The sequence below is a fragment of the Tenrec ecaudatus genome, unplaced genomic scaffold, assembly GCF_050624435.1.
Source record: "Tenrec ecaudatus isolate mTenEca1 unplaced genomic scaffold, mTenEca1.hap1 Scaffold_57, whole genome shotgun sequence".
Lineage (NCBI taxonomy): Eukaryota > Metazoa > Chordata > Mammalia > Afrosoricida > Tenrecidae > Tenrec > Tenrec ecaudatus.
The window spans coordinates 643,109-657,062 of NW_027459480.1; the positions used below are offsets into that span (position 1 = coordinate 643,109).

General features: G+C 41.4%; 1 protein-coding gene across 6 annotated transcripts in view; it reads left to right on the forward strand.

The window, feature by feature from the left end:
• LOC142436750 (thyrotropin-releasing hormone-degrading ectoenzyme-like) overlaps nucleotides 1-13,954 on the forward strand; it is a 252,959-nt gene that overhangs the window by 122,504 nt on the left and 116,501 nt on the right. For all 6 annotated transcript variants that reach the window (XM_075540219.1, XM_075540218.1, XM_075540217.1 and 3 more), the window contains exon 2: nucleotides 11,112-11,238. In XM_075540219.1, the coding sequence (XP_075396334.1) occupies nucleotides 11,112-11,175 (64 nt within the window). In that variant the 3' untranslated portion in view covers nucleotides 11,176-11,238. The remainder of the gene's footprint in view (nucleotides 1-11,111; nucleotides 11,239-13,954) is intronic.

The window sequence follows — 13,954 nt, forward strand, 5'->3', positions numbered from 1 at the left end:
GGGTGGAGTGGAAAGGGGGAACCGATTACAGGGATCTACATAGAACCTCCTCCCTGGGGGACGGGCAAAAGAAAAGTGGGTGAAGGGAGACATCGGACAGTGTAAGATATGACAAACTAATAATTTATAAATCATCAAGGGTTCATGAGGGAGGGGGGAAGCAGGGAGGGAGTGGTAAAAGTAAGGAGTTGATGCCAAGGGCTTAAGTGGAGAACAAATGTTTTGCGAATGATGAGGGTGATGAATGTACGAATGTGCTTTATACAATTGATGTATGGATTGTATGAACCCCTAGTAAAATGATTTTTTAAAAAAGAAGAAAAAAATCTATAGGATACATTTTTCACTTTTAATAGCATGATTTTCTATACTCTAGCCTCCCTGGCTCAAGATCTCTTAAATTCTGTTGCCTACATAGTCTCTCTTTGTTGCTTTCAATCACATTACTCTGCTTTAGACTGAGAACTGGCTCCGAGCTTCTCCAGGCAGCGCCTCCAGACTCTTCACTGGGGTGTTCAGGCCCTGGTCAGTTACCTGATCCTTGGCTGCTCCTGCCAGGCCGGCCTCCTGCCTCTCCTTCTTCCAGGCACCTCTTTAAGTTTATTGCCTCCTGAGCTTAGCACTGGTCCCGTTTCTGTCAGGTTTGTGTGTATTAACTCACTGTACTTAGCTAAAATGAGATAAACATAAAACTATAAAATGTTTGGGTTTTATTTCTTGTTTACTATCTCCTTTTGTCGTTGTATCAATTTATTTCTCTGCGCTTAGTACCTGAAGCACCTGTGTCTTTCTCCTGGCCTTGTTACGGTTTAGTATTTTCTGTGAAGAATTCCCAAATCAAATTATATTCACGTAGGTGCATTAATTCAGCTTTATTGGTTGAGAATTTAGGGACAGTACATTGTCGCTTTGCAGTTATTAAAGGGACTAAGCTTTCCATTAGAACAGAAAGGAAATGTAAACTTATTATTGTTATTATAGTGATATTTTAAAGGTGTGAAGTAATTACTGTCTCCCAAAATTCCTAACATACTCTTGCAGTGTAAAATTTTCTCAGAGAATAACTCCAGCAAGCCAGAAGGTTTATTTAATTTAAATACAAAATTACAGATGACAAATCAGAGAAAATTTCATTTAACAAGTGTGCTTCTGGTGTAGATTCTGTTCTTTGTTGTATGGTGTAACGACACACTGTTTCATACAGTTCATTTTCGAGCACAACAAATAACGAAAGCCGTCTAGTAGAAATGCTTTGGGAAGTTCAGCGACTATTAAAAACCCTATCTCCATCTTCTTCATCTATAACACGTGAATTAATTACTTAAATCCCTATCTGTTACTTAGGAATTTTATAAAGAGAAGTGATAAACTATATGAAGTGTTTTAAATTGAGATGATACTGTTTGGGCACTTGCGAGTGTGGACTTGAACTTTTTTGCATTATGTTACAATTGCGTATGTACTTTTCCCTACATCTTTACCACAGAGAAAGGTATCAGCACTCTGTCCCAGAATCTGAAACTGTGTTTCTCCTGATTCCTCTGGTCCACTTACCCTGTTTTGCTGAATCACCACCGCTGTAGGGAGGCTATATTTGAAAAGCTCCTGTAACTGAGGTCCACTTTCTGCTTCTCAATATGAGTTCTTGTAGTTCTGTGTTCCCGCTAGACTGTGCCCTCCTGCAAAAATGAGACCCGTCTCTCTCGCTTCCCTTTGGACACTCAGCACACGCATGGCAGCCTGACCATCTGTGTTAGACAGGGTTCTCTAGAGAGACAAAACCAGATTGCTGATAATTATATATATTTACAAAGATAGGTAGATATATAACACAAGAAATGAACTGTTAAATTATATACAGACAGATAGATATATAATACAAGAAATGAACAGTTAAATTATAAATCAGTACGAATAGCTCAGTGCAACTCACTCCTGTGAGAGTGTTGTGAGCCACTGGCAGTCCTTCAAGTCTTGAGGGCCACCAGGTAGTCCTCTGTAGAGCGATGTGGGCTATCCCAGCACAGGTAGCCAACAGCAAGGCAGGTCACCAACAGTCAGTCCCCAGCTCCAGAGATGTACATTCCAATCCTCTGGCGAGGCAAGTCTTAAAGTACAGCGACACAGTTCACAGGTTAGGTGTCCCAAAGGTAGTGTAGCTTGAAAATTGAGGCACAGGACAAGAAAAGGCTCTTCAACAGGTTCAGGCTGCCGTGCATTTGTTAATAGAGGCTCATTAACTATTAATTAATAAACATAAATAAATGATGACGTTCTTAATCAGCCTTTGCTGTCCTTTCTCTAAATCGCACAACCACCAAAGGCCAGATCAATTCAAGTCTATGCAGAGTTGCCTTCCCTTACACCTCCCTGAAAGGTTAGTCTGTCCTGATCATGCATATGTCCCGCACCACCACAACGGCCTTTATCTGTAAATGCACAGCAGGAATTTCACAGATCCCCCTGCTGGGTCCAGATGTAGTTTTAGGATTCCTCCCAACATAGCCTCCAGGCAGTCACTCTCAGTCCTCGGGATAACTGAAATGTATCTACTCTTTGTGGGTTGGTTTTTTTTTTTTTATAAAGGATTGAAAGATGCCGTTAGCATCCCTCCCCCCTTTTCAGGAATAAAAAAAATGAAAATACTACAGATAAATGAAACTTGCATAAAATATGGAGAGTCCAGGAAACTACACAGTCAATCCCACTGGGTCTAAGGAGAGACGCTACCAAAAGAACACTGATTTGGGGCATTGAAGTGCTTTAAGGGATCAGTAGCACCCCTGATGGTACACTGTGGGCTGCTAACTGGAAGGTCAGCAGTTCAAAAACACTATCTACTCCTTGGCAGAAAGATGGGGGCTATGTCATCCTATAAAGAGTTACCGTCTCAGGAACTCACAGGGGCAGTTCTTCCCTGTCCTGTAAGGTCACTGTGAGTCCGGCGTCAACTCAGTGGCAGTGAGTGAGTTTATTTTTTTTTAAGGGATCAAAAGTCTGAAGTTCTTAAACTTTAGCTCTTTTTATGATGCATCACCACAGGATTGGAGCCATAAGGACACGCCTCTTCCATTTGTGTTGGTTACTACAGCTATTTCTGTCTTCCCCGTCTCAAGTTCATGGAATAGAAGAGGAATACTCAAGGACAACAGATAGAGAACGAGAGCAAGATAGTTTATTTTCAAGAGAAGTGAAAGATGTAAAAATAGCCAAACTATACTGAGGAAATAAAAACCTTTTCTTTTATTCTGCTTGTAAATGGGGACTACACAGGGGAAGACAATAGGTTTATATCGCTGATCAGTCCCCTAGGCTTAAGGGGATTCTAGATTGTTGCTCCGGGAAGACACTGAGGAGCCGAGATTCAGAGAAGTTTGCTGACTCTCTTAAGCTGACACAAGTTGTCAGAGAGAAAGCCATCCCTGCAAATTCCTAGTGCATTGTCCTCCACATGGGACTCAGTGGCAACCTGGTTGACATTGGTGGTCGGAAAAGCTTTTAGAAGGAGAGATAAAGCCTGCTCCGGGAAAAGTAAGCAATTTGCCTCTTTAGCGCTTCACGCTTATCATGGCATGTCAGAAAATGCAAATAGGCAGGTGTAATAAAATTATATTTCAGTGCTTTTGAGTGATAAACGGGTTTATGAAGATTTAGTTTGTTTGTAATGATGAGGTAGAATCTAGTTACTCTAGAAGAAGAAAGCAAATAGAAATGTTTATGTACGGTCACGTAAATTATTATACAAAATGTTATTGGTTAACCACAAGGTTATGCAATATTTTAAACTCTTCCCTCCACAGTTCAATCCAGGTTCACTTAGTACAACAGAGTAAGGTATGTGCATGTGTGAGTGGCTAGTTTTCAATGCGTATGGTCCTAAAATTCACCACGCGCAATATCTCAGTGACTTGTTTAAAAGCGAGTGAGAGCAGTTGAATAGCTCCATCTTTTCTCTGCCTCTCAATTGCTCTCTCTAGATCAAATCACTGTTCTCTTTCATCTGTCTTGCTGGCATAGTCTCAATTTATTTGTTTCACTCATTCCTAGCCCCTATAAGACATATACACTAAGATTTGTAACCCTTGTGGTGTAGTGGTTACATATTGGCTTGAGAATCCCATGGTGGGCAGTTCAAAACCACCAGCAGCTCCGGGAGAGAAAGACTGGGTTTTCTCCTCCCGTAAACAGTCATTGTCTCAGAAACCCACCCTGGTTCACTTTGTGTCAGTGTTCGCTCCACGGCAGTGGATCAGTTCATGTAATCGCTTAATATAACTCTAGTCACGCCACCCTGTTGCTTCAAATCTTTAACTGATATATCTGTGCCTTAAATTCCTATTCTTTATTTCAGTTTACAGTCTATTCTGTAACATGCATGAGTAGATGTTCCATACTCCCCTAGCCTCCCCTTTCAGTGTTTATCTCATTTTTGTGAGTTTTGAAGCCTGAAGCCATCCCCTGTACTTCAGTTCACTAAGGTTTAGGCCCCTAAAACGATATTTCTGAAATGCAAAGGAATGTTATCACTCTGCGGCATCAGAGCCTTCGTGAGTGGAGGGCGGTATTACCTGTAAGGGAGCCCCGGTGACCGAGTGGCTGCTGCAGCAGGCTGCAGACCACCAGGTCTGCAGTGGGAGCTGACCTGCTACTCCCAGGGACAGAGGAGATGCGTTTTTTTTCTGTCAGCATGTACAGTTCACAGTCTTGGAGATCCTGGAAGTAGTTTGACTCTGTCCTACAGTGTCACGATGAGTCAGAATTGATTCAACAGTGGCTGCTTTGTTTTTTGGATTAGTTTTAAACAGGATGAAACAGACTATAGGAGAAGCAGGATGTGTGTGTGTGTGTGTGTGTGTGTGTATGTGTGTGTGTGTGAGAGAGAGAGAGAGAGAGAGAGAGAGAGAGAGAGAGAGAGAGAGAGAGAGAGAGAGAGAGAGACAGATATCAAGGTATCAAGGTTTGGTTTTAATATGACTGATAGATATTTGAGTGGAGGTATCAGTTGGCAGCTGCATTTACAAATCTGAAATTGTAGGGAAAGTCTTCAGTTTTAATATCTGAAAACTAGATATGATATATGATTAGCAAGATCTTAAGTGTAGACAGCCTGTGGAAGAAGCCTATGGCTTGCAATCCGGATCTCTCTACCATTGAGGGAAGAAAGAGGAGGAGCCAGCCAAACGTGGGAGTGCTTAAGTGGGAATAGAAGTCAAGTAACAAAAGTGTTTCAAAGGGAACACATGATCGCCTGTCCCAAGCACTGCTGACAGGGCAAGCATGCATTGTGAAGTCATTAGTAGGGTACTTTTGGTGCGTCTAGTTCTGGTAGACTGTTGGGGGCCCAGGTGGTGCTTTGGGCTGACTACCAACCACAGTGTCAGGGCTTCAAACGCATCAACTGCTTCATGGAGGCAAGTTGAGGCTTTCTGCACCCTTGAAGATTTACAGCCTTGGAAACCCAACATGGAGTTGGAATCAACTCAGCGACATTGGATTTAGTGTTGGTTTTCTGGGTATAAAAGCCTGGTTAATGAACTGTGAAAAGAATTGTATGAGCCCCAATAAATTGTTAAAATTAAAAAAAAAAAAAGCCTGGTTGTAGTTCATGAGCAACTTAAAAGCAGGGGATATACGTTTCAAAACACCCCATTTATAATTGTCTCTATATTATATGCCCACTTTCATGCTGGTTCATATTACATTTTATGTTGTTTATTATAATATAGGAAACTCTTTTGAGTATCATTGATATAAAAGGGAATGGAAATATGGGACAATAATTGGAGGAACAGAGGTTAAGGGTTTTTTGGTTTTTAATTTTAACAAAGGAGACAAAACAGAGTATGTGCCTACCGAGGAGAATGATCCAGGAGGCAGGCATCAGTTGGTGATGCAGGAAACGGGGAAGGCATTTTGGCAGTGACGTCTTTGTTCAAGTAAAAGGGGATGGAATAAGGACTTGGCCTTGGACAAGAGATTAATCAGTTGATCTGTTGGAATGAGAGGAAAAGCAAAAGATGCCCTTTTGATGTTCATATTGTCCTTTTGCTGTTAATCTGTGTGTCATTTAAGATGCCGTGAAGAGTAGTGGTGCTACAACACAGCTTAAGCACCGGGATGGCTTTGACAAGTTCGTTTATTTTCTCATGGTTTCAGGGCTAGAAGTCAGAACTCAAAATGCCAGATCTAGGGGAAGGCTTTCTTCCTCTATTGACTCTAAGACAAAGTCCTTGTCTGCCCTCAGCATCTGTGGGCTTGGCATTCCTTGGAGATTTCCATCTGTATGGACATCCCTCTTTCCCTGAATCTAGGCTCTCAGGGCAGGGATCCCGGTGAAAAAGACACACTCTGCTGGCTTTTCTTTCACTGTGGTGGGGAGGGTCCTCTCTCTCTTCTTATCTCCCCGGAGGATTCTCCTGACACTGGACGAGGGGCCTTATCTTGACTAGGGCTGTTGCCTCCCACTGAATCCTGCCTCGGTGACATAACAAACATAATATAATCCTCATCACCATGACCTAGTCCAGCTTCAGCTATACATAGAAGATCACGAAGTGGGGGAGTAATAAAATCACAATACAGGAAATCATGATCCAGCCAAGCTCACCCATCTTTTGAGGATACACAACTTAATCCATGCCATTACTTATCAACATCTAGGCACTGCTATGAAGTGCATGGTATGAATCTAGTCAATTCTGACTCACACTGACCTTATAGGACAGAGCAGAATTGCCACTTTTGGTTTCCAAGGCTGTAAATCTTTACAGGAACCAAAAACTTATCTTTTTTCCATTGGAGCGGCTGGTGAGTTCAAACTTCAGACCTCGAGGGCTACGCACTCTGTGGTCTTGTTTTATTTGTAGGCTCCCGTAAAGTGCCTGGTACACAGCAGGCATGCAATACATGTTGGAATGAATAAATGAAGACACTGCTTCTATGTCTTATTTCCTCACCTGGAATTGGATCATTTCCATCAATTCTTAACAACCAGATTGACTCAATCATGCTTTTCTTGTCTGGTCCTGCAGATAGCTTGACAGTCTGGTGGAGTTGATTGATAGAAATAGCTGCATTTTTACCAAAATCGGTGATGGTGCTTAAGATTAAAATCAGTGACCCTTACTCTGTCATTTTGTAGTGGTCCTAGTTATAGTTTTAACTTGAATTTATTAGTTACTTCATTTCAAACCTTCTGAAAGCTATATATTTTTCTCATGATACATTTGCCATTTATATCACAGGAAAATGTTACTTGTACAATGTGTTTGCTGGACAGAGTGGATTCCAAGGACACTCATATATGTGTAAGAGAGAGCTTTATATCAAGAAGTAATTCTGCATAAATAAAATATCCCAGTATAGTCCTGATAAAATCCTTATGTCCAATACTAGTCTGTAAGTCTGATCTTAGTCCATAAATTCCTCTTCAGACTCACACAGCTGCAAGCAATGATGCAAAATGCAGGAAGATCACAGGCTGGTAGGTGACAAGTCTTGTGGATCAAATGGTGGTAGAAGCATCACAGGGCTCTGGAAGGTCTCTGAGTGGCTTGCCAGCAGGAGGGTAAAGGCAGAGGGAAAGAGAAAAAGAGAGAGCGAGAGAGAGCGAGAGCGAGAGCGAGAGCGCGAGAGCGAGAGAGCGAGAGAGAGAGAGAGAGAGCGAGAGAGCGAGAGAGAGAGAGAGAGAGAGAGAGAGAGAGAGAGAGCGCGAGCCCAGGATCCTTCATATGAGAAGACCATGCCCAACAGGAGGCATCATCAGGCTGTGACCTGATTGACAGACTGGACTCCACCCCTACATTTTCATATCTTCAAGTTGATATGAAAATAATGTAACTAAAAAATACAAATACTAAATTACTGAATATATGTTAAGCTTTTTAATAATGATGATTATATTATCTCTGATCTTTGTACCTTAATGCTTTGTATCTCATTTAACTAGAGACCATGTTTTCTTCATCATTAAATAAAAAATACTTAGCCTTGACCATGGTACAAAATTCCCCCCAAAGAACAAAACACCCACTGCCATTGAGTCATTTCTCTCTCAATCTCTCACACACACATGCACACCTGCTCCTCCTGTAGTCTTTTTCATCCCTATTAAAAATAATCAAAAAACTAAACCAACTGCCATTGAGTAATTCTGATTCATAGTGACCCTGCGGGACAGAGAGGCAGGCAGTGTCCCTTAGAATTTCCGAGGCTGTAAACCTCAATGGAAGCAGATGGCCTCATGCTGCTCCTGAAGTGTGAGTTTGAAGTGGTGACCTCTCAGTTAGCTGGTGGCTTTGAACCACTGACCTTTTTGTGAGCAGTCCACCACTTCTCGGATTATTATGGCACCGAGCACGTGCTAATTAAATATCTGTTGACAGTGAATTAGTTTCTATGACAGTTGCTGTTGTATAGGCTAGATCCCCTTCCCTATTTGATGTCCCTATTGCTCCGGTTTAGTGATTTTACTCCTAACTGCTCACACCTGAGAGTCCCAAAACACGAGCAATTGACTAGGGGAGCTCCTTGCCCAGCTGTCTCAAGAACAGGAAGTGCCTGAGGTTTTATGCCCGCCCTTAGCAGTGAGCAGCCAATGAGGCCTGGTCCAGGCTCATGGGAGCCAGCCAATCACGCAGGACACACTTTCCAGATCATCGAGGCCCTTGTGGGTCAGTCTGTGCTCCAGATTTCACCTGAAATTGCAGCCTCGCTTGGATTCTCACGTTTCTGGATGCTGCTTTGCCTATTCCCTCGGAGGTATCTCCTGGGCACGCCTCTTTCCTGATCACCCACACACCCTACTTGTCTTGTGGCCTATCTCTTGGGAATTCCACCTAAAATACCGAATGTATACAGAATAGTTGATGCCAGGCACAGCAGGGACTCAGAATGATTGCATTTCCCCGAGTGTCAAGAGTGGCATGTGCTGCTCTTTCAGATGGGCTTTCCTGAGAGTGTCGGCTTTCTACCGCTGCCGACTAAATCTGTGGTGACTGGACCCAATTTTATATCTAACTTAGTTGCTGCATGAGAAGCAGCTTCATCATTTTAGTAGTTAATTGTTATTGAATTCATTGCAGATATCTTGACTGATTTGTGGAATTGATTGATGGAAGAGGTTATATTTCTGTCAGCCATTTTTGTTGGAAATGTGTTAGTCAGTAAATCTGGTATTGAATTATAGGTCTTTCAAGCTAAAGTCAAAATGTGTTTTCCTCGATTTTCTAGGCTTTTAGATTGTACTTATATCTTGACTGTACAGATAGTTTGCGATTGGCTCACCGCTACCCAGAAATTCTGTTGAAGGAAGTCCCGAGGAACGACTTCCAGACGAATTACCGTGATACACTTCTATGGAGCGGGTCTGCTCTGGGACATATCGAGCCGCTGCTTCAGAATTGACTTAAGAGCAGCTGCTTTGGTTTTCCCTTCTCTCTCCTTTTAATATAGATGGTAAAGAGTCACCTGTACAATCATGTGTTATATTGCGATGGGGTAGGCTAGGGTGTCTAAAGAAACAAAACCAATGACATAGATTGTTTATGGATTTGAAATCAGAAAAAAAAAACCCTTGATATCAAGAAACAATTTCACATCAAGAATGCATCCCAGCTGAGGCAGGCGGATGAAACAGAACAAGTACCTTTAGCGGAAGCAGGGGGATCACAGGTGGGCGCAGAGTCCTGTGGATCCAGGGTTGGTGGGAAATGGCAGGGTGTTGAAACATGCAGGGTCTGCAGTCCACATGGGGCTGACGCTAGAGGCAGACACAATCTTGGCAAGCAGGGAAGGCGGCGGGCTTGAGAAAGAAGTTCTTGCTGTTCGCTTATAAAAAGCCACGCCCCCAAGGAGGCGTCACTAGGCGACTACATGATTGACAGGTTTGACTCCACCCCTGCCTCCACAAAAGTACCAAGTTAGTATAAGATCTAACCATTACACATGGACTACAGTTTTCCTTTGTAGTCTTTATGAACATAAATATCCATTTACATATACTAAATAAAATATTTTATACTGATTTGGGAAAATCACCAGTAAGAAAATAAATCATTTTATCTGTAAAATGGGATTGGGAATAGGTGTTTTAGAATTGAAAAACACTGTAGAACTATCTGGTGGCAAACACCTTTATTTTATAAATGAGAACATTTGAGACCCAAGCAGGTTAAATAATTTGCTCACCAGCATCCCACGTTCTTAGTGGCAGAGTTGGACTAAAATCCAACTCCCAGGACACTGCTCTCCACTGCTGTACAAAATACACATTTCTTATTCACACAATTGATATGAGGATTAGGGACCACATCTGTGAAAAATAGACTTAGCCTTTGGAAAGAAGGATGCTGGATAGCTTTATGAAAGCTTTATGGAAACTAATCTCATTTTAGCCTTTTCTGTACAATTGTTAGTTTTGTTCAGTTTTATGTTACTTGCCTTAGGATCCTTCTTGGCTGAGGACTAGATAATATACAATGCTTGATTTAAAATCCATATTAAGGGTCCAGATTGTGCTGGAATATGAATGATGTTCAGCTGGGTTTGAGCCAGGAGCACTTGCAGAGTGCCCACCAGAATGAGGATTGTTGATGTCCAGGCAAGAATTTTCTATCCCTGGTTTGCAGATTGGGAACAAGACAGGTTTTTTCCAAAGAAAAGAAGGGGGCATAAATTATATTTCTGCCCTGCTCAGTAATACTTTCAAAGTTTGTTATAATATGTCTTTAACAAACCATGAATTTTCTCTCCTGCTGAGCCACCGTATCCTGACTATTTTCAGCATCATTAGGGACCCATTATATTAATCCACCATACCTTCAAATCTCTAACAGGCGCACATAAGTGATCACTTTGAATATTTATTTTGAAGCAAGGTATAGAATTGTTCTCTTTGTCGTCTTGCAAAGGGAGGAAATTGTAACTTGCTCACCTTGGTTACTTCAATTGTTGTAGTTTGATTCTTTCAATTACAAAGTGCCTTGATATAATGGACAAAGGATATTGTTTAATTTTTGTAGTCCTTGAAGTAATTTGTGTAGGTTCATATTTGCACGATAGATACAACTTGAGACCAAAAGGCTAAAGTGCTGCGTCTGCATATGTTTTAGGTGCGGTTGTATGCAAGACCCGACGCCATCAGAAGAGGATCCGGGCACTACGCCCTCCATATAACAAAGAGACTAATTGAGTTTTATGAAGACTACTTTAAAGTGCCCTATTCTTTGCCAAAACTCGGTAAGAATTTTCTTGTTTATTTTTTCAGAAGGGCTCCTTGAAGGTGGAGTTTATTGGTTAAGATGCTTAGGACGCATGAACAGTCTAAGGGTTATATTTTTAGAGGCTATGATTTCACAAGAGGTAAAATAAAGTTTGGTGCTTCTGGATTCTTGCCACAAAGTATGTGTATAATTATTTAAGAACTGATGTAGGTTTAGCATTTTAAAAGATAGCCAAAATAATTCTACTTTGTTAAAAACATGCGTAAAAGGTTCTTGGCAGTGTCACACTTCATGTTCTTAACTACCGTGTACAGTAGGCACTGCTACACGATTATTTTTTATATTAAGGAAATTGAGACCATGAAGTTTCCTATTCCTGCAGACAGCCATTAAATGAAGGAGCTGGGATGTCAAACACATTCTCTGTGATTCCCCAAAGTCTTCACTGTGACACTATGAGGAGGTGCCCATTGATTAGTGCTTGTTTCCTAACTCTCACATGCCGGGCTACAGTGTGTAAGCTGCCCCTCGGTTTTTTTCATTCAGCCACATGTTGGATGCCGAGTTATAGTAAGTTAAATAAAGAGAAGAGAGAAAGGAATTGCACTGGTCATGGGATTGTGTTCTCGAGTGTTCTTATGTTTCTTCCATGCACGAAAGTAGTATACTCAACACTGTTGGTTGAATGAATAAATTAATTACTTTTATTACTTTAACTTCAATGAGGCTGCTTTGGCAACGTCATTCTATGACTTTCCAGAAAGGTAGAATGCATACCCATTTTGAATGCTGAAGGTATTTTTTCTTCTGAGAAAATCTGTTTTGAAATCTCACATCACAACACTCCTTTGTTCCCCCCTCCCCACCGCTACACGTTTTTCCTTCCCAAGGGGATTTTTGATCAGGATCCACATCAAAAGTATTGCTCATTGGCAAGAACAAAGTGCTTTCATGATCACAGTGCTAGCGTTTCAACCACAGGTTCTTGTCCCCAGAGAATAGGCCTGTTTCATTAAAGTACCTGCCTGCTGTGTAGCTTTACTGGTCATACAATGAGCTGTTTAGAAAATAGACAGAATAGTTGACACTCTTACCACTAGGTGTAGCATGTGATGGAAAAGAATGAGATTGTACATATTTGAATTCATTTTAAAACACATAACTTCAAATCCATAGGCAACGTGATTTTTTGTTTTCTGTTTTGTTTGCGTTTTTGTTTTATCCTCTCTCTCAAGTCCTCAGTTAGCCCCGGTTACACTGACATCTCCCTGGTGGGAACCCAAGGCAGGGAGGTGTACCTGACCTTATTTGCGCGGGAGGTGACACCATGCTCTGTACTCGGTCAAACAAACTGGAGCTTCCCAGCTTGACCCTAATGTCCCATTCACGAGTGCTTGTTGCAAGTTCATCAGAGAATAAAATGTGGATCATTCTTTGTCTCTTTCAGGCCGGTAATTAGCAGAGGAACTCAATTTAAAACTTCAGGGGTCCCATGTAACTGTCAGCTTGCAGCAGGGAGCATTTCTGCTCCTCTGCTTCACTCCCAGCCGAACCATGTACGCTTTCTCTGTAGAAATGGACGCTGTTCACTGTGATGGTGACTCGCTAACATACTTTAGGGTGTATGGCATGGAATGATTTGACTTTACCCCGGCACAGTCAGTGTTATCTTGGGAAGATATCACAGCCCATGTGCTTTGTAAAATTTCTCTCAGTTTCTATGCATTCTATAGATATTTTCATATGTCTGTTAATGACATTATAAGTACATTTTCTATATAAAATCCTACATAAAGTTTGGTAAAAGCAGAAGTAGTTTGACAAGGTCTTAGCTTTTGTTATACATTGTGAATTGTATTTTCAAAAAAGGAATATTTTGGAATCAACTCGGTTTTTATGAATGACCCAGGCAGACTCGTTTTGGGTATTCGCTGTGGCTGTCTTACTATAGAGTCTATTTCACCCATCCTCTCTTCCCTTACCTATCTTCCCTTCCTGCCCTCTCTTCGACCTTCCCTCCTCCTCTCATTTCCTCTGCAGGTGTTCGTTGGGTCACTCACCTGTTGTAGACACTTAACTTTCTGATAGCCATAGAGTTGTGGATAAAAAATACAAAACTTCATTCTATACTATTATTTAAAACCTATTAATTTGAGGCAAGTTAAATCATTAAGTAAAATATATAGCCTATCAGCTACAGATTAAAAGACAAAACAAAAACAACTCAATGCCATAAGATTGATGCAGACTCACAGCGACCTTGTAGGATAGGGTAGAATGCCCCTGTGGGTTTCCCAGACTGGAGCTCCTTACAGGAATGGAAAACCTCATCTTTTTCCCATGGAGTGGCTGGTGATTTTGAACTGCTGACCTTGGGGTTAGCAAAGGCAGAAAGGATGAATAGAAAGTGTGTGTGTGTGGCACTGTAGATGAAGCTCATATTTTTACTTGTTTTACTTTTTTCTTTTTGTAAATTGATTTTGTTGTGAATTGGGTGACGGTTTACAGAGCAGATCATCAGTTTTTTTCAACAATTAAACACATTTTGTTTCATCTCATGTACCATCACATATGTACTTCCTTTCTGTTACCCGTTCCCATCCATGCTTCTTTTCGAATGCTCTGAAATTTGTCCTTGGGGAAATGCTGCCCTTTGGGTCTTAATTGGTTGATTATACTCAGGTGTGCCTACCACACTAGCGCTGTTATCCCTCTTTGAGACCTGTCTGATG